Source organism: Centruroides sculpturatus, unplaced genomic scaffold (assembly GCF_000671375.1).
Source record: "Centruroides sculpturatus isolate CEXI.00-Female unplaced genomic scaffold, Cexi_2.0 scaffold568, whole genome shotgun sequence".
Classification (NCBI taxonomy): Eukaryota; Metazoa; Arthropoda; class Arachnida; order Scorpiones; family Buthidae; genus Centruroides; species Centruroides sculpturatus.
The window spans coordinates 307,087-334,898 of NW_019384710.1; the positions used below are offsets into that span (position 1 = coordinate 307,087).

General features: G+C 29.7%; 3 protein-coding genes across 3 annotated transcripts in view; 2 read left to right on the top strand and 1 right to left on the bottom strand.

Moving 5' to 3' along the window:
* LOC111627796 (BTB/POZ domain-containing protein 9-like) overlaps positions 1–10,969 on the top strand; it is a 31,815-nt gene extending 20,846 nt beyond the window's left edge. The window contains exon 5 of the mRNA XM_023371441.1: positions 10,701–10,969. Within this exon, the coding sequence (XP_023227209.1) occupies positions 10,701–10,954 (254 nt within the window). The 3' untranslated portion in view covers positions 10,955–10,969. The remainder of the gene's footprint in view (positions 1–10,700) is intronic.
* On the bottom strand, positions 1,657–24,724 carry LOC111627797 (cysteine protease ATG4B-like). The gene is made up of 5 exons (XM_023371442.1): positions 24,662–24,724; positions 10,370–10,555; positions 6,349–6,447; positions 2,939–3,010; positions 1,657–2,002 (listed from the first exon to the last, which is right to left on the bottom strand). Exons 1-5 carry the CDS (start codon positions 24,720–24,722, stop codon positions 1,899–1,901), a joined length of 522 nt encoding a protein of 173 aa, XP_023227210.1. The 5' UTR covers positions 24,723–24,724; the 3' UTR covers positions 1,657–1,898.
* LOC111627795 (heparan-sulfate 6-O-sulfotransferase 1-like) lies at positions 20,603–27,339 on the top strand. The gene is made up of 2 exons (XM_023371440.1): positions 20,603–21,351; positions 25,434–27,339. Exons 1-2 carry the CDS (start codon positions 20,768–20,770, stop codon positions 26,104–26,106), a joined length of 1,257 nt encoding a protein of 418 aa, XP_023227208.1. The 5' UTR covers positions 20,603–20,767; the 3' UTR covers positions 26,107–27,339.
* The last annotated feature ends 473 nt before the right edge of the window (positions 27,340–27,812 follow it).

The window sequence follows — 27,812 nt, forward strand, 5'->3', positions numbered from 1 at the left end:
CATTTGTAAAATGATTAAAAACTATTTTTTATTAGTATATATATTTAAATCTTTGTGAGAAGCCGGGGTTACAGTTTAATACTGTTAACTCCCTTTGTCGACATCAGACCTGTGAGGCCTGCTCACGTGGTCAGTGGATGGCTTTTGTTTGTTTTATCGAGTGGTGGAGGGGTCATGAATAAGTCGGTAGGTGTCTGTCCTTGGAAGAATTCAATTCAAAACCAATTAAACAAAACAACAAGTTTAATGTTATCAAGAATTTGATGATTACATATAGACTACTACAATAGAATACATCTAGGTAGGATTAATGTGTTTCGTCTACAATATTGAAGGGAATCGAATAGCTAACTACTTATACCTCTAATTACCGAGAGAGAGAGTTTACATAAATCGGTTCATAATACCTCTAGTTGATCAATGTCTTTTGATATCGTCAAGGCGTGGTCGGCACATCGGTAGGAAGACCCTTCAGGAGAGACGGGAAATGAGCTGGGAGCTGAGAGAGTTGATGAACAGGGCTTTTTCTATCTATCTCTGATTGTGAAGTCTGCTCTGAGATGCATTTTTTTCCCCTTTTATTTCATAATCCTCTCCAATCAATGTTTAAGTTATTCTCATGTGACATGATGCAATGATGACTCAACTTAACAGATGCTCATCAAAAATATGTGATAACATCTTGCCATGGGAAGTTGAGAGTTGAAATGAAAAGTTTATTTCCCTTTTCTGCTTTTTCTCACAAAATAACAAAGATGTATCATTTTAACGCAAAAATAATATTTTAATNTGAACATCTCAATAATCAAATATATTATTAATCTTCCAACCATCAGCCAAGTTAATTGGGCAATATTACACTACAATTAAGAAATTAGAAATTATGGGATTAGAAATTAGAGGTAGATATTAGGTGCCATCTCTTATTAAAAGCTTCCAATTGAATCATGTTTCAAGCTTCCAGTATATAATTCTTACCTCATAGAATCAATTTTACTGTTTATAAGAAAAACTCAACAGTAATATTTGTAAATGACTACAAATCCACCTTTTCCATCAAGAGGAGTGTTCCTTGTGATAAGTTCTTAATAGGTTCCAAAAAACACATAAGATTACAAATGTATTTGTATCGTTCCTTAACAATGTTAAGTGAAGAAATTGCGGTATTCTCAATAACATTTCTAATGTACTCACTCAGTTCAGATGAACTGAGTGAGTACATTAGAAATGTTATTGAGAATCCTCAGACTTCATCTTCATCTCAGACTAATGTACTCACTCAGTTCATCTGAACTGAGTGAGTACATTAGTCTGAGATGAAGATGAAGTCTGAGGATTTGATATTTAAATTTTGCCCCTTATGTAAAATTACAAAGAAAAACACATGTTGATAAATGAATTCATTTCAAATTGCTCTAAAACATCTAAATTTCTTAAAATATTAGCATCATATATAAATGTATTGTAATAAAATACAAAACAATATTATTTTATAGAGTCAGCATAAAAATAAAATATGTAACAACAAATCCAGTGACCATATTATTGATTAATGCCAAATAATTTGTTGGCTATAGTACTAAACTAGCTTTAATACTATACGGCAAATTGTTTGGCATTAATCAAACCAAGATTTTTTTATGTTCAACTACAGTATTAACAAATAATACAATATAATTTAATTTAATTTTAATTGGTTTATTCATTAAATTTTACTATGTTGTTATTTAATTAATATATATCATTACATATGAAAACTAGGTCATAGTAGATGATGATTTTACACAAAGTTAGTGTTATTAACACAGATAATGACATCTAAAATCATAAATAATTGTACATTATGCTTAAAATTTGTTAAAGGTTTCTGTTAAAATAAGAACTAATATTAAATAATGTTAACCTCTTCCTAAATGTCTATTAATAAGAGCTTGGGCAAGAACCATTTGACCACATCGTAGCATGCATCCCCATCCCGAATCCGTCGTGGGACCTGTTCCACCTGATGAAAAATATAAAAAACTATCAATTGGTTAAAAAATTGAATTTTATTAAATTATTTTATCATCATACATTAATAATGGTAAAAGATATAACTACAGTAGAGCATCGATTAACTGAATGCTGATCAACCAAAACGTCGGTTAATCGAAAGCATTCCTGTCAGACTGTGTCGTGCTGAATCAAACGTATTTGATAATAGATTAACTTCTAAAGTATAATTTTTTTTGTTTTTATATTTTTCAATATATTTATTTTGTTTGTACAAAATAAAGAAATAATTTTTAACAATACAATTATTATTATAGCCACGATTATTATTATGAAAATTTTCATTAGGATTAAACATCGACGAAAATTCAACACGAAGCAACACGCAACGGAGAAAAATTTAAACATGGGATATATTAATATAGTATTATTGGGATATACTAATATACTATATTAATAATGTATTTTTTGTACATAATCGGTTATCCGAAAAATCAATTTTCCGAACAACCCCAGTCTCCAATTGATTTGCATAATCAACGCTCTACTGTATTGCTATATTTGCTGTATTGATATTAATAACTATTGTTGAAATTATCAATTTACAATTATTATTTCTTAACAATTTTTGTAATATGTATGTATAATTTTTAAACATATATATTTGATATCTTACAAAGTCTGACAACAGTTAAAAGTGTAATCTTGATAACTGATGATAACTATTATTTGTAAGACTATATGTGCTTATAATTGATATATGAGCAAAGGCAAAATTTCATGAAAATTAACATCAATTATTTAATAGAAATACATTAAAATTAAGTATATAGAGAATTTGAAAAGCTTGTATCTACACTATTACATTAAAAAACTACATCTAAATTCTAACATTTTCAATTCTTTATTGTTTATCTTCAACTATCAAAAGCAAAAGTATATTTACCTATGGGGCTGAAGTTCTTTCTGTAGGTAAACCATAATCTGGTACGAACATCGTTTCTCAAACTCTCCAAATCTAAAAAATAAAAATCAAAATAAGTATTAAAAAAACATTTTAAATCAAATATAATACAGGTGTTAAAGAAAGTCATTTAACACTCCTACAGAATATAGAATGTACGAGCATCAGATTTTGCCCTAGAGCTGGATTGTGAAGTAAAGTTTTTTTCCCAAAAATCAAAACTTCACACTATAAAATAAAACTCTGGTATATCATTTTTATTAGAAGATAAACTTTTATTGAACATATACATAAAAAATAATCCTCTTCCCTTATTTGACTGTAATTCATGCATTAAGAGCACAAATTATATTTGCTGTAGACAAAAAACTAAAAACATTGCCAACATAAAAATGTCAGCATTAATTTTTCTTTGTCAACTTTCATATCATATACAGAAATTCCTTGGTAATATATACAAATACATGAGCAATTTCTTTACAAAACTATGTATCTACAAGGAAATGAAAACGAATAATACTAAAAAATAAATACACAAATCCTCAATTCATAAGGTAGATTACTTCTATAAAGGTTAGACTAGATTTATACAATTTTGACTTGCACAAAACCTTCCTGAAACCAATTTAACATTTAAATTAAGAATTAGGTGCATTAACTACAAGTTTTTTAATGATAAATAATAATGTAAAACTTCTAGTGAATTATTTATACTATTTATTCTTCAGGTATTATATGAAATATCTTTTACCATAAACTCTAACTACTAAATGACAGATTATTTATGTTTATTTATTCATGTTAGGTATGTTAGGCATTTAGGTATTAATAATGGGATAAAAAAGTAAGTTTAAATGCATTTTGAGGAAATTTCAAGGCATTTAAACAAATTTTTTAAAGTTTAGTATACACAGGTAAGTGCTGCTTAATGAGAGGGATATGTTCTGAGAAATATGTCATTAAGAAACTTTTTCATTGCACAATCATCATCAAGTGTACTTACAAGGAAAATATACTTTATGTCACACACACAACCATATGTACAGTGTACAAACCATATGTCAAATGAAAGGGCTTAATTAGCTTAATAATATGTTATGTTTTTATTTGCAGAGTATCAAGAATTAGAGAGATAGTGATGAAAATGTATTAACACACACAACTTAAGTAACTCATGACTCATACAATATACATACAGTGACCATATTTTTTTGGGGAAAATAAAGGACATATCGATGAAAATCAAAAATTAACCTTATAAAATTCATAAGTTTATAAGATTTATTACGGAAATAGTAGCATACAACAATGCATACATTAAAATTTTAAACAATCTGAATTATTACACATACACACATTGTAAAAATTTAAACAACATTAATTTTGATATTTTTCAGTAGAATTAATTTTTTTATATAGCACCGTTTTATGCTTTAAAGTCATAAAATTTCATACAGTTCATTTGAAAGTTGTATTTGATGGAAATACATGCTTCTAATGTGCTTACTTTTAAATCAGTTTTTTTCATTTGTTCACATATTATTCACCAATGAAAATATTCGTTCAACGGGGGCATTAGATCCAGGGAGACAAAGAAAATTCTACGATTTTACAAATGTTTTTGAAAACAATTTCTTTTGCTGTAAAATGTTCAAAAATCTCAATCCACCTTTGATGGCAGGGCTGGTTATTCTGTCACCATTCGTCGATCTTTTCGTTTGTGACATATTTTTTTACACATGAAACTTCATCAAATAATTCACCATCGAGTATATTTACGGACCAATGATTCGAAATAAAGATATAGCTTTCCTCTACTTTCGCCCACAAAAGGGATTTCGCATAATGTGACCCATTCAAACACCTCTATTTCAATAAAAAACATGTCCCAATTATTTAGATAATCTATGCACGTTTGATAAAATGTGTACACAGCATCATTGAATTTTTTGGCTTGTATATTTTCTGATTTTTCTAATGCTAAAACCATTTTTCTAATAACAATAGGAAGAAACCCCTGGTACTGTCAGTGGGCCGTTTGGTTGGCAACACACTGCACTACTGCGCTCTATGTAGCAATGCAACACTGGTCGTGATGGCGTATACAAAACTAACTTGTTCAATATATTATTAAAAAAATTTTTTTTAAACTTTGTGTCAACTTTACAAAATAAAGGACAAAATGCCTATTTTAGAAAATAAATAAAGTTAAAGGACAGAGCAGTGAAATAAAGGACTGTCCTCTTAAATAAAGGACATATGGTCACTGTAAATATACACAAAAACCAACATTGTAATATAATATAGTGTATTAAAAATTCTTTCAATTGATATGTCATATATCAAATTTTGATTAGTAGTAATATCAAAAATTTAAAAAAAAAATCATGCAAGATAATTAACGAGTGGTCTAATTGCAAAAACTTTAATGAGTTATAACTCAACTAATACTTGTATTCTGCAGATAATATTTTAGTATATGATTGTAATCTTAATTATCTTTTATTTGATATCATGTTTAATTAAATTAGTTAGTGAAATCAAGTGAACTTTCTTGTAGACAAACTTTATATGGTATAGTCATATAAAGTTTGTCTAAGTATAAGCTATATGTTTACAATTGTAACATAATGCAAAATATTTGTGTATTTAAACATAGCTAAACCTATAAAAAATACAAGCAGCTACAAATTTTTCAGCTGTATTACAATCTTATATACTCTTTTGTCTATGCAGTGTAGTACAATGGTACCTTGACTAATGAGTTTAATTCATTCTGTGACAGAACTCTTTACTCAAATTATTCATATGTCAAATCATTTTTTCCCACTGAAATGCCATTAATCCATTCTGGACCCCACCAAAATACTGCAACTTTTTTATTACATGTTTTTAAATAAGAAAAATGTACTTATAAATAATGAATATTGTATAAAAACACAATAGAATGTACTGCAAGAAATTGATTTTGTGGATGTTACAGCATTTGCTGCTTAGATAAAGAAAGAAAAGATGGAAAATTAGAGAAATGAGATGGTGGTGCCGCACACAACATGGAAGTGAACTAATGCCTACATCACTCAATCACGTTATTCTATAAGCTAGCCTGTCAGACATTTGAAGAGTAATGAAAATGACGAAATTACGACAGTTTTCCATCTTCTTTTTCTTAATCTAGGGCATTCACTGCACCAACTAGTAGTGGGGTATCTGAAGCTGGCTTGTATCTCGAAAAACTCATAAGTCAAGGTACCACTGTATTATTAAATGGCACATACATACCTGTATTACTCAAATATTTTCTAATTTTTGTCATTTAAATATTTGCTTTATCTAAACATATACTAGCAAAAATTTGTCGTATATTTTAATTTTAAAATAAGTATATTTACCATGTAAAGCATTATATTTTTTTCCTAGAAGCCATACTGGTTCTTCAGTTGCAGGAAAATCTTGGTATTCAATAATTCCTGGTTCATAAGTTATACATGCTGAAATTAGTATATTTATCACATAAATCAATGCTTTAATATAACCTAAATTACACATATCATTATCATAATTGCCTAATCAGGAATTTTAATGAAAAAGATGCCCGAGCTCCTAGTCTATAACAACAAACAATTGTATGTTTTGACTTAAGAGTAAATTACATAACACACATTTTGCAATAAGATACCATAGTCTGGTATCTAATTTACATTTAATAAATAACACACATTCATGTTATATGTCCTATATCTTGATTTACAGGTATCCACCATTTACATTGGTATAAAACAGTTTCCAAAGTTGTCAATTGGCAAGCATACACTGACACACATTTGCTTTCTTCATCATACATGACAACTACTTTTCGTTTTGGGACAACTAGTTGCTCTAATTAGTTGTACAGATTGATTATGATGGCAAAACTTTCATGTTCTAATCCTCAACTGAGCACAAAATTAAATTCTCTCTCTTATATGATGTATAATTTTAACCAAAAAATAATAATATAATCATAAGCATAGATGCTTAAAAATACTGGTTTACATTAAATAATACACATTTATCAAAAATATTTTAAAAAGTAAATTTTAATTCTTAGTTTAACTGCAAAACATGTTGCAACAAGTTGTAGAAAATAACAATAACACAATAACAGAAAGAAGCAAGGAAAGTGAAGCTGCAGATAACGCAATAGTTACTAACAGGTTCAGTGTTGAAGAAGCCTTAGAACACCATCAGCACTGAATGTGTACATGCCAAGGACTGAAACCAATGTGAGGAGGATATTTGTGCATCCTCAAAGTTTGTTTATATTATTGATCCAGGAATTTTATTCCCTGTTTATAAAAAAGTTTATTTTTATTGTTTATCACTTCAAAGAATATACTTCATCCATTGCTTTTATAAGAAGTTATGTTAAAATCTCTGATCAAAAAATTAATCATCTTAGTCATATTTTTATTAAATAATTCTAGCAATTATGTGCTTTGTTACGACTAGAAATTTTCTGAAATAATTATTCTACTCATCAACTAGTTAAAATTAATAAGATTTACAGATATCCCTCGTACAACATGGTATCCCTACAATAGTTTCACATCTTCACTTTTAAACATTACCTTTGTAAGAATATAGAATGAAAATAAATAGAAATCCTGTTTAAGAACCAAACATTTTTCTAAAGAATATTTTAAAACCTGTAATAATTTTTGTGTTCAAGTAAAGTTCCACAAATCTTTAAAATGCAGCATGAAAATTTATAACAAATATTTTAGGATACTCAAAATCACCTTCAGATTATGCTTCGTGAGTTTAGATTTGTATGTTCATTTACATCATTTCAATTTTGAAATACGTATATCCATTGCTTTATGCCATTTCAAAAAAAAAAAAACCTACATTAGTATGTTTTCATTAAACAAAAGAAATTTGAAGAGGATTTTCACTTTTACAAAAAAAAGTAAAATGCAAAAATATCATTTAGCAGCTGTTTTACAGGCATAATGCCTACAAAACAGCTGCACTCTGAGTAGCAAGAGACATCTCCAAGCCCCTTTTCCTCAGAGTTTCCATACATCCTAATTTTTCAGGATTCGTCCAATTTTAAACACTGTTCCGATCATAAAATTTTCCCAGAATGTTTTGATTTGTCCATTTCTATCTGAAAATATTCCAATTTGTATTAAAGAAATAAAATAAGAATTGTAGATGATAGCTGTCTGCAGGTGGTATACATGCACGTGCCACCTGTCATTAAATGCATGTGCCTTTATAATCTGTGGTGCACAAAATTATATTCTGTGTAGTGCTGTGAGGTGACTTCAAAACACTGAATGAATCAAAGGTTTTGTGCAATTATCAATGGTTGTCTGGCCACAGTCTAGCTTTTTTTTTACTGCCCTGTGAGCACTAGGAGTACTCTATTTTTAATCATGTCTATGTTGCATTCGCAATGGGGACAGTCAGGTTTTCTAATGAAATATACATGAATACGAAATATGTAAGACTTTGAAATAAAAGTTTATTTTGTTTCTTTTGAGACATGTAATTGATTGCAATAATAAAGCATTGTTGTTGTTGTTTGTTAAGTTACATCAATGCAATACTTGGGCAATCTGCCTAGGGATGCCTCCCTAGGTAGATTGCCCAAGGTCCAGGAGGTCTTTTTAAATCCCTATTTAGGCATTACAGAAGTAGAGAAAACCTGGAAAACTCCATGTGGCCAGCCTGTCCTGGCCAGGCACAAACTCACAATCGAACTCCCAGTGTTCAGGGAACAGAACTATTTTGCAAAAGCTTTGTGCACTACCAATCTGAAAATTGATTCTGGACCTAGGCTGACAGTGATAAAAATTTAAAAATGCAGTTTAGCTTCATTAGTAAGTGGATTAATAATTAATAGTTGTTTTTTAGTTTTAGGTCTTCCTAAGACCTGTACAAGACCTCACTAATAAAAAAAACCATGTTTTCAAGATTATAAAAGAAAAATCTATTCAACAAAAACACCTTCATTCAAGGGAAAAAAATTATCAAAATGGGTTGACTAGAACCAACAATATTCAATAAATAATATTTTACAAAATTGATAGTTTTTTTGCACATAACTTGAAACCAAGGCCAAATCAAAAAAGTGTGAGGAAAAATTTTTTGTATTCAATGTTTTTTATCAGCTGGCAAAATATAACTCAAAAGATTGGAGACACCCTGTACATTAATTCTTCTTATTGGTAACTGAGTTAATCCATGTTAATCTTAAAATTATAGTAGAAATAATAACAAATTAAGCATCAGAATGAGGTGATTTAGTCATAACACTGCCAGAACAAACTCTCAGTTAGTTACAAGATTTTCTATGAGTCACACACTGTAGGCAAACTGTAATGTAATGAATTTTTCCATTTCAGACAATGTTAATGCAAGATGAATGCATCAAGATCATCCTAATGATTGTTCAGTGAAATAATAGAGAATGGTAAGAGTTCAAACACTCTAAGCAAGCTGCTTTTGCTGATTTTAGAGGAATCAGTAAAAGAAGCATTCAGTGCATCCTTAGTGTCCACGGCCACATCAGGCCGTGATCCTTGACATCTCAGAAGGTGTATGGATGGTTGAATCGTTCATCTGAATATTTGTGTGCAAGAGAAATTGCAATCGCATACGTTATATCATCCAAACAGCTATTTTTATCCATAGTACATGACTTATGAGACAACCTATAGATAAATAAATTAGCTGTATACTGAAATATTCAAAAATAAAAAACAGGAAATTTGAAAATACAAAACAGTAAAACAGAAATAGAATAGAATAATAAAAATAGAAATGATTCAAAATAAAGAAAATGGAAAGCCTGATAGTTAAAGTTAGATCATTGAACAAAAAGAAACCAAGGATACAGATGATGTATTCCGGAAACTAATAAAATACTGATCTCATTATTTCGTAGAGAATTCAGTGTTGCTGATTCAAGAAATTTCTCAAAAAAACATTACATTTTGAAAAATTACAGTGAAATCACAATTTACATATAGATTGCATTATTAAAGCATACACATAAAGAAAGATTCATAGAAACTAAAATCAATTACATCATAGAAATGCATTAAAATTATTTAGATGTCCAAGAAACATTGTGTAAATCATGATTTCACTATATTTCAACATATATTTAAAATTAAACTATTATAAAAAAAACATTTAAAAGATGCATTTCCACATTTTGATTCAAGCTCTAAAGACACTGCATTTCTATTTGCTCAGTTTCTATACAAAATCATAATGCCAATTAAAAATGTATTTACTAAAAAAGTATTTTATTACTTAATATATTTTATACCATACAGAGTAATTATAAACATTTTTATCATTTTTAAAAATTAATAATTAAAAGTATAAGCATAAGAAAGTTTGATTTTTACCTACCGATACAGTTGACTATTTTACACAACATATAACCAATACAGTTGTATAATAATAGGCAAAAATTTATACACATCTGGAAGAACTTTTGGCTTAGAGTCAACATGGTATAATTAGCAATGCGCTCGCACATTATGTGGGAGTTATGGGTTTGAATCACACTCCGAACTAGAGTTTTTTCTGATGTATCTAAATTAAATTATCTTAAATTTATTAAGTATGCGCTCGCACATTATGTGGGAGTTATGGGTTTGAATCACACTCCGAACTAGAGTTTTTTCTGATGTATCTGAATTAAATTATCTTAAATTTAATATAATTTTTTTCTTCTTAGTTCCCGAAGAAAATGTGGCCTCTCCTAAGCATGGAGCAAGAGTACTTCATGGTGAAATGAAATCAGCTTTGCTTGATGGTGATGTTCACAATTATGATATGGAAAGAGGATTTACTCGACATCCCATTGATGACAATAATGGCCAAGGCATTTTAGTTAAATTAGGAATGCAGTGCATAATCAATCATATGCGAATGTTATTATGGGACAGAGATATGAGGTATGTGTTTTTATTTATTTTTAAAAGTTTATAAACTGCAATGGTCTTTAAATAACTATACATAATTACCATAACTCTTAGATTCTAAGAATCCTTGATTATAAGATGTACGGTTAACTCAAAATTAAATTAAAATGCACAATTTTTGTGTTGAATATTTCAGTCCAATTTCATTGGGAGTTTTCCCAATGATACCAAATTCTTCACTTAGCACTTTCAAATTTCTTGGTTCATCACTAGAGATTTTTGAAATAAAGAAACAAAATCCATAATTAAATAATATAATTATATACTATTATTTGACTTAAAATGTGTGTGTGTACTTTCTCTTTCAAAATGGAATAAATGACATTAAATATTATCTTTCACATAATTTCAATCCAATACCAGTANCATTAAATGTCCTAATACTGATTTATATTTAAAAACACACAATACAAATCATTAAAAAACTAAAAATTTGATATAGAAACATCACCAAATGATTGTCTTGATTGTTTGGTAATATTTCTATATACATGTCAGGCTTTGCGATGTTCGATATAATTAAAAATTTGATATTTCAAGACTTCGCATAGTCTCATTTTCGAAAATTTTATTATATAATTTTCAACATAAGTTTTACAAATGTCAATCCAATACACTAGTATTACCAAATTAGCTACTTGATTATTTATCGGGTTATATTAGAACTACTTAAAAAGAGCTATGAAGAGCTATTGACACTAAAGTTACTCCCAATCAGTATCATGAACAACAGTATGGTTATATCTAAATTAATTAATTAATAGCTCTGGAAGCAAAGATTGGATGAAGGTCTGAGTAGCATAACTGGCAATCCATCTGCACAGTAAGCAGTAGTTGCATTCAAGTCCTGTTTTAAGCTGATTCTTTTCTTCCAGAATATTCTAAATTATAAATAAATTACTTTTAATTATTAAATTTATTACGAGATGATAGCTTAACCATCTACCTCTAGCCAAATTTCTTTGTATCTGATTATTAATTAGCCCATTAACTAATCCGGCAGATAGTTTGGAATAATGTCTGCTAAATTTTTATTGTATGCTAATTTTAATATCTTGAAATCATTAGGCTTTTCTTACATAAATTACTAATAGAAAACTTCCAGAACAGAAATTTATGCCACATTTTATTGGAGTAAATTTTTATTTAAGGTTTGAAGCAGTTTTAAGACTTTCTGACTCATCTTAACTATTTGGTATTCAACACTTCTTAGATTAATTTCTCAATTCTTCTTGATGGTGGATATATTTTGGATGATTCTTCCAAGAAGAAAAGGAGAAAATGCATTTGCAATTCTTTCCATTGGGAGGAGGCCCTTCTCAATTGGAAAGAATGGAAATAATTATTTTTAAATGAACAATTTTAAAAAATTTTTAAAATTGTTCATTTAAAAATAATTATTTCCACCAAAAATGAATCAGAAAGGATCAAATGCACTTGTGTTTTAAATCTTTAATCCAATAAAATATAGTTNACTGTTACAGGGTCATTTGCTTATGTTTAAATACATATAAAGTACGTAAAAGCAGCTTCTAACCACTGGATGTTCTATCTAATAATAGAAAAATAAAGTAAAATGATAACATAATTTTATTCTCAAAGACTAACATAATTATACGCCTATTATTATAAAATACAGATCACTCCTTAATTTGTTTCGTTTCTTATGTCAAAGTAAAATTGTTCATTTAAAAATAATTATTTCCACCAAAAATGAATCAGAAAGGATCAAATGCACTTGTGTTTTAAATCTTTAATCCAATAAAATATAGTTTTTTAATCGATACATTATACAGTTGAACCTTCAATAATACTTATCTCAAAACAGCAGCCAATTTTTCAAGGGCATTTCTTTTTGAAATGTATACAAAATAACCTCTAAACAATGACCACCTCTTAATGGCAGTCATTTACTCGGAAATGTTTCTTTTGAAATGCACACAATAACCTCCAAACAAAGACTGATGGAAATATAAAAACAATATCCCATCAGTGACCATTGTTCAGAAGTTAGACTGTATATCCTAAATTGTAATTAATTTCGATCAGAACTGATTTTTCTTAGTTGATGTTCTTAGAATCCTTAAATGGATATTCTTTAGAATATAAATATTTCAAACTCCTTTCTATTTAAATTCTGTAGCAAAAATATTCTTTTCATCGCATAAAATAATTAAGTTCTAAAGAAATGACAGTTTTAAATTTAATTATTTATCAAAACAACAGGTGGAAATGAAGAAATAGGGACATTAGAAGAAATTAGAGAAGGAATTTTTCATAAAAACTTTATTACTCTAGTTGTAATATTTAGAAATTAAAGTTTCGAAAAAGTCCATTTTTGGAGCAATTTCTCAAATTACATAAATACGTTTAAGAATCTAGTGTTGTGAAAATGGTTACTTTCCTAAAAATATCTAAGATTTTCAGGAAAACAGGAAAATATCGAGTGTTTTCCTTTTTGAGTTTTCATGTAATGTGCAGAATTCAGTGGCATATTCTGTTGTATATAACTTCCTCTCCTTAAAAAAATTATTAGGAAAAATTAAGGAGATAATTTTAGAGAGAATAAACAAGATTTCTACAATTAGAAGTGCAGAAAGTTTGTAGATTTATAAGAGCTTGTTAGTTTGCACTGCAGTTTCTTACTCAGAAATGACTTTCTACTCAGATGAAAATAAAGAAACAATATATAGAGATAATAAAAGGAAATTTGAGATAATTCATCCTCAGTTTATATATTATTACTAGAAATTCTCCTGTCAAGTATGACAGGCTACTTTCTATGAGAAAGCAGAGACTGAAGAATTGAGAAGAGATTTCAAGAAATTCAAGAAGAGTAAGTAATATTTCTACAAATTCAATAGCTTATACTGTCCATCGGAACATAACTGAAGCATGATAATACATTTTAAATAACAGGCTTGTTAGATCATTACTTCCAATTGGATAATAGAACATCACGTGGTTAGTATGGAGAGATCTTTTAAAAATTTGTTATAGAAGTGACATGATGAAGCTTTTTTTAAAGTTTAAATTTAATGAAGTTAAGTTTAAAATATGCCATTTGCCAAAATATTCTAAAATGTGACTTAAGGGAAATTCTGTCATCATGCACGAACTAAATGAGGTCACTGACATCACTGCAACATAAGTGTGATCATCAATCCAAAATCGATAAAACATTTATTCTATATCCAATATTTCTGAAAAATAAATAGCCTATACTTTCTGTCAGAACACAAATATAACCAAAATTTTAACTGTATTTACAAAAATTCCAGGGAGTTAAGAAATTCACATACACAATGGCTTTTATATTATTAATTTCATTTTTCTATTAATCTATTTCTATTAATTCTATTAATCATGTTAATGGAATTAAAAGTACAAGTTTGGTTTTTTTTAATAATATTTAAAATTAGCTGAACATGTTTAGAATGTTAGACTTTTTTTAAAACAGATTTACATGTAATTTTATATTTATACTGTGTAAGGCATCTATAAACATAAAACAGAAACTGAATTACTCAGTAAGATGAAGTGTAAGGAATGCTAGCATTCCTTACACTTCATCCTACTGAGTACCTGTAATAGTGGATGAAGTGTACACTTCCACTTTATCCACTATAAGAACCACTATAAGTGAAGATCCACTATAGAAGTGGATGAAGATTACACTTCATCCTACTGAGTACCTTTAATAGTGGATGAAGTGTAAGGAATGCTAGCATTCCTTACACTTCATCCACTATTAAAGGTACTCAGTAGGATGAAGTGTAATCTTCATCCACTTCTATAGTGGATCTTCACTTATAGTGGTTCTTATAGTGGATAAAGTGGAAGTGTACACTTCATCCACTATTACAGGTACTCAGTAGGATGAAGTGTAAGGAATGCTAGCATTCCTTACACTTCATCTTACTGAGTAATTCAGTTTCTGTTTTATGTTTATAGATGCCTTACACAGTATAAATATAAAATTACATGTAAATCTGTTTTAAAAAAAGTCTAACATTCTAAACATGTTCAGCTAATTTTAAATATTATTAAAAAAAACCAAACTTGTACTTTTAATTCCATTAACATGATTAATAGAATTAATAGAAATAGATTAATAGAAAAATGAAATTAATAATATAAAAGCCATTGTGTATGTGAATTTCTTAACTCCCTGGAATTTTTGTAAATACAGTTAAAATTTTGGTTATATTTGTGTTCTGACAGAAAGTATAGGCTATTTATTTTTCAGAAATATTGGATATAGAATAAATGTTTTATCGATTTTGGATTGATGATCACACTTATGTTGCAGTGATGTCAGTGACCTCATTTAGTTCGTGCATGATGACAGAATTTCCCTTAAGTCACATTTTAAAATATTTTGGCAAATGGCATATTTTAAACTTAACTTCATTAAATTTAAACTTTAAAAAAAGCTTCATCATGTCACTTCTATAACAAATTTTTAAAAGATCTCTCCATACTAACCACGTGATGTTCTATTATCCAATTGGAAGTAATGATCTAACAAGCCTGTTATTTAAAATGTATTATCATGCTTCAGTTATGTTCCGATGGACAGTATAAGCTATTGAATTTGTAGAAATATTACTTACTCTTCTTGAATTTCTTGAAATCTCTTCTCAATTCTTCAGTCTCTGCTTTCTCATAGAAAGTAGCCTGTCATACTTGACAGGAGAATTTCTAGTAATAATATATAAACTGAGGATGAATTATCTCAAATTTCCTTTTATTATCTCTATATATTGTTTCTTTATTTTCATCTGAGTAGAAAGTCATTTCTGAGTAAGAAACTGCAGTGCAAACTAACAAGCTCTTATAAATCTACAAACTTTCTGCACTTCTAATTGTAGGAATCTTGTTTATTCTCTCTAAAATTATCTCCTTAATTTTTCCTAATAATTTTTTTAAGGAGAGGAAGTTATATACAACAGAATATGCCACTGAATTCTGCACATTACATGAAAACTCAAAAAGGAAAACACTCGATATTTTCCTGTTTTCCTGAAAATCTTAGATATTTTTAGGAAAGTAACCATTTTCACAACACTAGATTCTTAAACATATTTATGTAATTTGAGAAATTGCTCCAAAAATGGACTTTTTCGAAACTTTAATTTCTAAATATTACAACTAGAGTAATAAAGTTTTTATGAAAAATTCCTTCTCTAATTTCTTCTAATGTCCCTATTTCTTCATTTCCACCTGTTGTTTTGATAAATAATTAAATTTAAAACTGTCATTTCTTTAGAACTTAATTATTTTATGCGATGAAAAGAATATTTTTGCTACAGAATTTAAATAGAAAGGAGTTTGAAATATTTATATTCTAAAGAATATCCATTTAAGGATTCTAAGAACATCAACTAAGAAAAATCAGTTCTGATCGAAATTAATTACAATTTAGGATATACAGTCTAACTTCTGAACAATGGTCACTGATGGGATATTGTTTTTATATTTCCATCAGTCTTTGTTTGGAGGTTATTGTGTGCATTTCAAAAGAAACATTTCCGAGTAAATGACTGCCATTAAGAGGTGGTCATTGTTTAGAGGTTATTTTGTATACATTTCAAAAAGAAATGCCCTTGAAAAATTGGCTGCTGTTTTGAGATAAGTATTATTGAAGGTTCAACTGTATAATGTATCGATTAAAAAACTATATTTTATTGGATTAAAGATTTAAAACACAAGTGCATTTGATCCTTTCTGATTCATTTTTGGTGGAAATAATTATTTTTAAATGAACAATTTTAAAAATTTTTTAAAATTGTTCATTTAAAAATAATTATTTCCATTCTTTCCAATTGAGAAGGGCCTCCTCCCAATGGAAAGAATTGCAAATGCATTTTCTCCTTTTCTTCTTGGAAGAATCATCCAAAATATATCCACCATCAAGAAGAATTGAGAAATTAATCTAAGAAGTGTTGAATACCAAATAGTTAAGATGAGTCAGAAAGTCTTAAAACTGCTTCAAACCTTAAATAAAAATTTACTCCAATAAAATGTGGCATAAATTTCTGTTCTGGAAGTTTTCTATTAGTAATTTATGTAAGAAAAGCCTAATGATTTCAAGATATTAAAATTAGCATACAATAAAAATTTAGCAGACATTATTCCAAACTATCTGCCGGATTAGTTAATGGGCTAATTAATAATCAGATACAAAGAAATTTGGCTAGAGGTAGATGGTTAAGCTATCATCTCGTAATAAATTTAATAATTAAAAGTAATTTATTTATAATTTAGAATATTCTGGAAGAAAAGAATCAGCTTAAAACAGGACTTGAATGCAACTACTGCTTACTGTGCAGATGGATTGCCAGTTATGCTACTCAGACCTTCATCCAATCTTTGCTTCCAGAGCTATTAATTAATTAATTTAGATATAACCATACTGTTGTTCATGATACTGATTGGGAGTAACTTTAGTGTCAATAGCTCTTCATAGCTCTTTTTAAGTAGTTCTAATATAACCCGATAAATAATCAAGTAGCTAATTTGGTAATACTAGTGTATTGGATTGACATTTGTAAAACTTATGTTGAAAATTATATAATAAAATTTTCGAAAATGAGACTATGCGAAGTCTTGAAATATCAAATTTTTAATTATATCGAACATCGCAAAGCCTGACATGTATATAGAAATATTACCAAACAATCAAGACAATCATTTGGTGATGTTTCTATATCAAATTTTTAGTTTTTTAATGATTTGTATTGTGTGTTTTTAAATATAAATCAGTATTAGGACATTTAATGTAATTTAATAATTATATTTGAATTTTCTCCAATTAAAGTTACAACATATTCTAAAGAATAAAATGAAATTAGTTACTATTATAATTCATCAAATAATTTAGGCCAGTTAAGTTAATGATTCAAGAATTTGAATTACAGGTAGGTATTGCCACCTGTATCGTCTATTGAACAATATTATAATACTTAATAAATTTAAGATAATTTAATTTAGATACATCAGAAAAAACTCTAGTTCGGAGTGTGATTCAAACCCATAACTCCCACATAATGTGCGAGCGCATTGCTAATTATACCATGTTGACTCTAAGCCAAAAGTTCTTCCAGATGTGTATAAATTTTTGCCTATTATTATACAACTGTATTGGTTATATGTTGTGTAAAATAGTCAACTGTATCGGTAGGTAAAAATCAAACTTTCTTATGCTTATACTTTTAATTATTAATTTTTAAAAATGATAAAAATGTTTATAATTACTCTGTATGGTATAAAATATATTAAGTAATAAAATACTTTTTTAGTAAATACATTTTTAATTGGCATTATGATTTTGTATAGAAACTGAGCAAATAGAAATGCAGTGTCTTTAGAGCTTGAATCAAAATGTGGAAATGCATCTTTTAAATGTTTTTTTTATAATAGTTTAATTTTAAATATATGTTGAAATATAGTGAAATCATGATTTACACAATGTTTCTTGGACATCTAAATAATTTTAATGCATTTCTATGATGTAATTGATTTTAGTTTCTATGAATCTTTCTTTATGTGTATGCTTTAATAATGCAATCTATATGTAAATTGTGATTTCACTGTAATTTTTCAAAATGTAATGTTTTTTTGAGAAATTTCTTGAATCAGCAACACTGAATTCTCTACGAAATAATGAGATCAGTATTTTATTAGTTTCCGGAATACATCATCTGTATCCTTGGTTTCTTTTTGTTCAATGATCTAACTTTAACTATCAGGCTTTCCATTTTCTTTATTTTGAATCATTTCTATTTTTATTATTCTATTCTATTTCTGTTTTACTGTTTTGTATTTTCAAATTTCCTGTTTTTTATTTTTGAATATTTCAGTATACAGCTAATTTATTTATCTATAGGTTGTCTCATAAGTCATGTACTATGGATAAAAATAGCTGTTTGGATGATATAACGTATGCGATTGCAATTTCTCTTGCACACAAATATTCAGATGAACGATTCAACCATCCATACACCTTCTGAGATGTCAAGGATCACGGCCTGATGTGGCCGTGGACACTAAGGATGCACTGAATGCTTCTTTTACTGATTCCTCTAAAATCAGCAAAAGCAGCTTGCTTAGAGTGTTTGAACTCTTACCATTCTCTATTATTTCACTGAACAATCATTAGGATGATCTTGATGCATTCATCTTGCATTAACATTGTCTGAAATGGAAAAATTCATTACATTACAGTTTGCCTACAGTGTGTGACTCATAGAAAATCTTGTAACTAACTGAGAGTTTGTTCTGGCAGTGTTATGACTAAATCACCTCATTCTGATGCTTAATTTGTTATTATTTCTACTATAATTTTAAGATTAACATGGATTAACTCAGTTACCAATAAGAAGAATTAATGTACAGGGTGTCTCCAATCTTTTGAGTTATATTTTGCCAGCTGATAAAAAACATTGAATACAAAAAATTTTTCCTCACACTTTTTTGATTTGGCCTTGGTTTCAAGTTATGTGCAAAAAAACTATCAATTTTGTAAAATATTATTTATTGAATATTGTTGGTTCTAGTCAACCCATTTTGATAATTTTTTTCCCTTGAATGAAGGTGTTTTTGTTGAATAGATTTTTCTTTTATAATCTTGAAAACATGGTTTTTTTTATTAGTGAGGTCTTGTACAGGTCTTAGGAAGACCTAAAACTAAAAAACAACTATTAATTATTAATCCACTTACTAATGAAGCTAAACTGCATTTTTAAATTTTTATCACTGTCAGCCTAGGTCCAGAATCAATTTTCAGATTGGTAGTGCACAAAGCTTTTGCAAAATAGTTCTGTTCCCTGAACACTGGGAGTTCGATTGTGAGTTTGTGCCTGGCCAGGACAGGCTGGCCACATGGAGTTTTCCAGGTTTTCTCTACTTCTGTAATGCCTAAATAGGGATTTAAAAAGACCTCCTGGACCTTGGGCAATCTACCTAGGGAGGCATCCCTAGGCAGATTGCCCAAGTATTGCATTGATGTAACTTAACAAACAACAACAACAATGCTTTATTATTGCAATCAATTACATGTCTCAAAAGAAACAAAATAAACTTTTATTTCAAAGTCTTACATATTTCGTATTCATGTATATTTCATTAGAAAACCTGACTGTCCCCATTGCGAATGCAACATAGACATGNTCGCTGCGACCGAAAGGGTCGATATCCCGGTAAGAGGGCCTCTTTTAGCAAGCCCATTATGGGTTCGGCCAGGCTCACAATGGAGCGGCCAGGTGGTGAGGGACGGGACCCGACATATCCGGACGGACCACTCCCCCGAAAAATTCCTGGGGCTTTTTCGACCTATTCAGATTCGATCGTGGGTCGCCCAGAGCGGTAGGCACCCACCTTTACCTCTCGGCCATCAGCCGGTCAAAAACAAACAAGAATAATAGGAGAAAGTCATGTATATTTTCGGTTTGAATTTTAAAATAATCGGAAAAATATATCTTGAAAGCTCAATGATCATTTACGGAAACAAATTTAAATAACAATTTTTATAATGACAATTTCCCATAATCCTTAGCTAACGGACATTTTTAAAATCGATTAAAAAAAAAAAAAAACATAAACGTCTGTTAAAAGTATTTAATTACTTCTTATTTTCGGTTATTATTAATAAATACCACGGCATCTTATAACACCGACGTCATATATATATATATTTTTTTTATTTCGTCAGAAAAACGGGTCGACGCCACAAATCAAAATGGCGGCGGCGAATTATCGTTTGGCATCGGGAAAAAGAAACGAAAGATAAAAATCGGTATCCTGTATATTTAGTGAAATGGAAATAGTTAGCAATATAATAAACGAAGAGAGCGGTAATCGTAAGAGAAGTCGCATTTCTCACATCTGCAGCGGTAAATGTCTGAGATACGCCATTTTAGGTTTAGCGTTGAGTTCCGTCTTCGTCGCCACTCTGCTTTGGTATTTCTGCGACGAAAGGAATTGTTTCGCCAAAAACTCCTTCCCTTTCGTCTTCAATTCGTCCAGATCTTTGGTTAAACTTCGACCCAGCAACAGCCACATACGTCAGATTCCAGTTTTCCGTCACGACAAACTGTCCATGAGCCAATTCGACTTTAACATTAGAGCTTGGGACGTCGTCGTCTTTCTTCACATCCAGAACACGGGAGGAAACGTCTTCGCTAAGCAGCTGGTCGAAGATCTGAATCTAGAAAAGCCTTGCGTTTGCAAGAAGAATCGTCGCCGGTGCGTGTGTTGGCGACCCAACAGAATCGGAAGCCCTTGGCTCTTCAGTAGATATACCATGGGATGGAAGTGTGGAGTTCATCCCGACTGGACCGAACTTACCAATTGTGTCGACAGGGTGGTGGACGAAGAGGAGGGAAGACCGATTAAGAGAAGGTAATGGCGTCCGGTGCGAGTTACTTTTGGGCGATTCGCATGCTTGTAGATATGTAGACGGCGACCTGAAAGTGATTACCGTAATTTCTGCCCTCACGTGACATGGGTACGAGTGCGGGTGTGACTCCGGATGGGGCGGTCGGGACCGTGCCGGAGTAAAAGTCGAAGGAACCGAGCGTTTTTGTGAAACTCTTCGGGTAGCCGTGTCGAGCAAAGAGTTGAGCGTAAACTGTCGGTTCGACAGTTTAAATGAAATTCTGCCTGACGTGGCTGCCCGAAATCAACCCAACAGAAATTTTGAAGACCTTAAAAAAAAATGGGGTAAAATTTAAAAGTGAAAAAAAATCTAGAATTGTTTTCTCAAAACAGTGCTAAAACTCTACCATTTTCCACTTTACTAGCTCCTAAAATGCAAAAAATACCGTTATGCCAACTACTGCAGTGCAATTGGAGTTGCACTGTGTACTCTGTTAAGCATACTGGGTGTTTATTGATCGGCCAAAACTTTGGAGATGGATATCGTGCCAAAGGTCACGGTTGGGGACGTGGTTCATTTGACTTTTTTGATTGTTGAGGGGAATCCAAACGCCTTGTTTTGAACTGCAGTCGCGAAAAATGCAAATTGAAAATTATCGATTATTGTTTGAATGGCTAATCGATAGTACCGTAAACAATAATGACAAAATTTGATCTCCAATTGGGGTTATCGGCGTCTTGAGAGAATTATAGGCAGTGTTTATATCAGCAAAGGAAATCTTAAATAAGCGGTGTCTTTAATAGATAATTAAACCAAAGTTTCCATTATGCTGCTTCTGGTAATGTAACAAAAACATGTCAGGCAAAATTTTTAAAATGGAAATCCGAGAATACATACTCATTCTGAAAAGATATTTCAAAATTAGTTCTGTTCTATGTGGTTTTCTGATTTTCTTTGTGATAATATTTACATACGTGATTTATAACTACATCTCATTTATATATAATGATAATATATATTAATTTTATTTGTTTATTCATAAATTTATATACTTACTAATAAGTGGCTCCTTATATGAATTTAGAGTTCTTATGAAGAAAAGTAAGCTTCGGATCTAAAAATAAGATGTTATCTATCTGGAAAAATGTTCATTTTATTTTTAAAAATGGGTTTCTTTTATAATTTTTTTAAATTAAAAATTTTTGTTTGAGTTTTTGGGAACTCAAACATAAAAATTTTTAATTTAAAAAAATTAATTTGTTGCTGGCAATTCGTGCTTATCATTATGAATAGTGTTTAAAGCTGGAATTACTTAATTTACGACAGAATTTAATATTTGCTCTTGCACTCGGCCACTTTAATTAAACTAATTTGTTTAAAATAGGATATCTGAGTGTGTGAATAATGAACAATATATGAATGATTTTGTAGAAAGGAGTTGCATCGATTGATTGCATTGTGCATTTTTGTATTATTGTAATGGATTCGATCCTAAAACTTAATTATTCTATTTTATAATTTGGATGATTTATTTATTTATTCATTGAGTTTTTGTTCTGAAGATAAAGTTTTGGCCTTATCATCTTTTGCTTTTGTTAAAAAGAAGCTTTATTTTTTGAAACCGTGTCCTTTTCTGTATTTTTGGAGTTATTAAACACTAATTTTATAGTGTATTTCAAAGACACGTGGCTAGTTTTTCATCAGCTATCTTTATTTAGTTGATATGGTACATCTTTTTTGTATGCATTTCGGGTTGTGCCCCTCCTCAATCAACTATAATATAATGCATATTGTTTACTTATTACAGTAGGGAGAACATACATAAGAATTAATGAGTACATAAATATATAATTTATGTACAGCCCAAAACGCATACAAAAAAGATGTACCATATCAACTAAATAAAGATAACTGATGAAAAACTAGCCACGTGTCTTTGAAATACACTATAAAATTAGTGTTTAATAACTTTAAAAAGAAGTGTTTTATCAGTATTTAAAGGAAATAGCAGATAATTATTTTAGCATATTAGAATTATATTTTTATTTATTTTTTTNTTCACTGGTCTACAGGATCCACATTTCCAATTTTTTTTATAAGTTTTACTAAATTTATGAAAAGCAGCACAACCAATTCCATAACAGTAAAAATGAGCATTTTTCAAACATTGTGAACACGAAAGTAAATCATTATCCAAAATTTTTAAATTGCAGACACAACATGAGAAGGAACGACGGTTAGCCATGCATCAAGGACACCAAGCGGACATATAGCGCATTAAATCCGAATCCGCATATACAGTAGAACCTCGATTATCCGCCCCCCGATCAACCGATCCCTCGGTTAACCGACCGTCCTAGTCGGCAAATTTCAAATGTCCGCTAGTAATGTGGCGCTACAATATTTGCGATGATATTTTAAATGATGATATTTTATCATCATTAAATAATTTGTGACCAAAATACAGAATATCCAAAAAGATCTTTATTATTATCCAAATTATTAATACAAAAATGAAGTGGTTAGTGATAAAAGAAAGAATAACACAAAGTATTTTATTAGCATACATTCAACAAACCTCTGAATTCTTCGGAATTCTATAGAATAATTCTCTAGCCCATTCCTTGGATTCATCCGATGTTGATGGGTGACTACAATCTTTTGAGTGACAAACATTTTCCGTATCTTTAAATTCCTGCATTTGAGCATGAATTGAAGGGATACTTGGTGGTGTCTTTTTGTATTTCCTACATACCTTCTTTGCACTACTGTGCAAAGAAGGTAAATAGGAAATACAAACGTGGAAGTATTGCAGGTTGTAATGTCTTTTTTTTTATTTCTTTTGCTAACCACAATACACGTTGCACTTTTTTCATATTGTCAGCATTTTTAATTCTACAAGCCACTTGCACCATGTATTGAACACTGATATAAATGTGAGAATACAGGGGCCATTAAGTGATTAACAACGCGCTCCCTAACAGAACTTACGGTCTGCTCACATTGTCTAAGGATGGCTAAATAGAGTGGAAGTGAAGATCAAGATTGTGTGATCTTGATCACGTCAGGATGCTGACACCAGTTAATCTATTTTTAGCAGATTAACACGCATTTAAATACTATTAAATAAATTTAAATAGGAGGGCTATTCCTATTAGTGGAGCGTTGTGTAGGCAAGCGATAAGATCAAATCCAGAGGTAAACCCATATTAAAATAATATAACAAGATTTAATAAGATAACAAACGAATACAACAATTGATATATATTAAATATCTAAATTCCTAAACTATACGTGAGAGAGAGAGAGAGTTTACAAACGATATTATATTACCTCTGCGAAACTTGACTTTTCCCAATTTTATTCGGTGGGAGGAAGTTCCAAACCAATTCATAATAAGAGGATATTGGACGATGTACAATGTGCACAGATTTTGGCACGTATCCTGTATTTATACAATTTTACTCCTCCAATAGAGATTAAGAATTAAGATTATCTGACTGGGGGTCATGATGAGTCTTTTTGGCTTAGTCAGCCCTTTAGTCATGGAGATAAAGATCTCTCTTAGGAACTGACTGTCAACACAAGAAACATTTGTTCCTTGTTCTCCCTGATTTTTAGCTTTGATAAGAATTTATTGAAATATTAAATTTAATTTTTAAAAGATTTTCTATAATTTCTTGAATATTTTAACCCAAAATATTCAGAATCTCACATAAACATTTGTACCAAGAAACTTTTTGCATTCTTTTATCACAAACTGAATTTTGATAGAACATTTTTTGATTTTGTGTTATGAATTTGTATAATAATTCAGGGAATCCAAGAAAGATCTTTTTATCGTTGGGATAATTATAATTGCTGTATAATAAATATAGCAATTATAAATAAATGGTTTGTAGCAGTGAGATATTCTCTAAATATCTTTTATTCTGATTCTCCTGATAACATTGTGTGTTAGGAATATATCACTTATTTCTATTCTGTTTGTTTCTCCTAATTTCCTTGTTCCAATTTTTTGTTTTTTCTAAACTTAATTTAATAGAATATCTTAAGAACTCTATTCTAATTATTTTTTTATTAATATATTTTTTTTCCTATACAGGTACTTTTTCATTACTCTCTTACGGGATCCCGTAAAACGTTTCCTGAGTGAATATTGGCATGCCAGACAGGGACTTAATTGGCGCTCTTCTCGCCACTGGTGCAACGGAAAAGAAACGACACCCAATGAATCTTGTTTTGAAGGGAAGGATCTTCAAGAGTTAACTCTCGATGAATTTTTATCGTGTACCAACAACTTGGCTCTGAATCGTCAGACAAGAATGTTGGCCGATCTGACATTAGTAGGTTGTTACAACACGTCGTTCATGTCAGTGGAAGAGAGAAATTTACTTTTATTGACCAGTGCTAAAAACAATCTTCACAAAATGGCTTTCTTCGGATTGTCAGAATTTCCCAAAATGTCCCAATACATGTTCGAGAGCATTTTTAATCTATCGTTTGTCGAAAAAGAACAGCAACTACATAACATTTTTGGACGGCGAACCCGGAGAAAATTTTCGGAAGACATAAATGCCAAGGATATAAAAAAAATTGAGCAATTAAATCAGCTAGATATTGCAATATATCAATATGCAAAAGATTTATTATTTCACAGATTCGAGAAATTAAAAAATATAGATCCTCATTTCAAGAATAATTTTGAAATGATTAAGAAAAGTCAGTTGTCTAGTGTAGATTGGGCAGAGAAAGAAGATTCGATAGATATTTTGTAACAAAAAACTCAAAGTTTCAGCTAATATTTAGCGATTAATGATGCTACATTAGGCATATCGCCATTATTATCCTTTATAAGGGTTTGAAATTATTTTGTTATTGTGCCAAATATTATTTTCTTATTTATTATTTTTACAACTTAAATATATACATATATATATTGTAAAGATAAGCATCTTTATCATCATATTATATTTTTGTAAGTATTATGATTTTAAAATTTAAAAAAAACTGCTTCCTGGAACAGAAACTTCAGCATTTAGCAATGCAATTATACCTAATTTTAAACAATTTTTAAATTTGACAGAAAAATAATGCTGTTTAATAGTTAAAGTAAAGCAGTGGTGCACTGAAGATTTAATCTTGAGGAAGCAGAGTTGAACAGATAAAAATTTTTAATGCAAACACAATAAAATTCCCACCTTATGTAACTGCTAATTCATATGTAATATAGAAATAGAAGACACAACACAATATAAATAAAAAAAATGAATTTTAATTAGGTAAATATTTTTGGAAAATTTATTAGGGTTTCTTTTACTTTGGAGGTATCATGGCCCCTTGGTCCATCCCCAAATGCACCACTGAATTAATGCAATATTCAAAAGATAGGTACAGTATTTATTTTAATAAATAGCATTCTGTCTATAATTTTTTCATCTTTCAGCTTTGCTATTTGTTAGTTATGCTTACTATTCGACAATGACTTTTATTTCTATTCTCTAGAAAGTAGGTGCAACTTCTTTATTATTATTTGGCCTGCAGTGCAACACTCAATGTGCTCATACTTTATTTCCACATATGGCAAGAATGACAATGTCGAATAGAATAAGATATATCCTATCTATAACTTTTTGTCTTGCAACCATGTCATTTATTAGAATAAATTATGGTATTTTAAATTATGCGAGGCAACTGTCATAAATTTAATTCATATAAAGAAGTTTCTCGTTCCTGACAGCAGTTTTCTATCATCAAGTAATTTTAAATTTGCATAGCGAAAATATTATTTAAGAATTGAGAGAGTGATAAAACAGCGTAATTCAAAAGATAAATGGTAATGGTCGTCCAGACACCAATGTAATCAAGAATACGAAACGTATGTGATGACAATGTCATTTAAATATGTTATTTCAATTGCATCTATTGAAAATACTTTTAATCCATTAAAAAAAAAAAAAAGCTTACATATGTCGAAAAAAATTAAATTTAATATGTATATTTAGACAAATTAAATTTTTTTGTTTACAAAATATTCAAAAAGAAACAAATCTTATGGACAATTTCACAATTTTAATTTGTTTAAGGTTGGATTTTCAACAATATTAATAAAAAATCAATTTTAAAGAATTTGTATGTTGACTGTTTAAGGTACTTTGGTAAATATAAAATAAAGAGGCTAATTTTGATATCAAATAAACACACAGAAAATTTTGGGAATAAATACTAACATTAAGGTTTTCCTTTTATATCAAATTAACAATTGACAATGGGTACATGCCAGTATGCATCAATCTCGAGTACAACTGTTGCACTAGCGAATGGTGTAATAAGCTTCTACTGGAACTTCTGGCAATCTAAGAATGACAGAAGGAAACTGTGCTATATTGGCATTTGCAGACTTATTTGTCAAAATAACTTTGGGTTAGTAAAGATGGCAGTAATAATGGCATAAATAGTGCAACTGGAAGTGGCAGCATTGCTT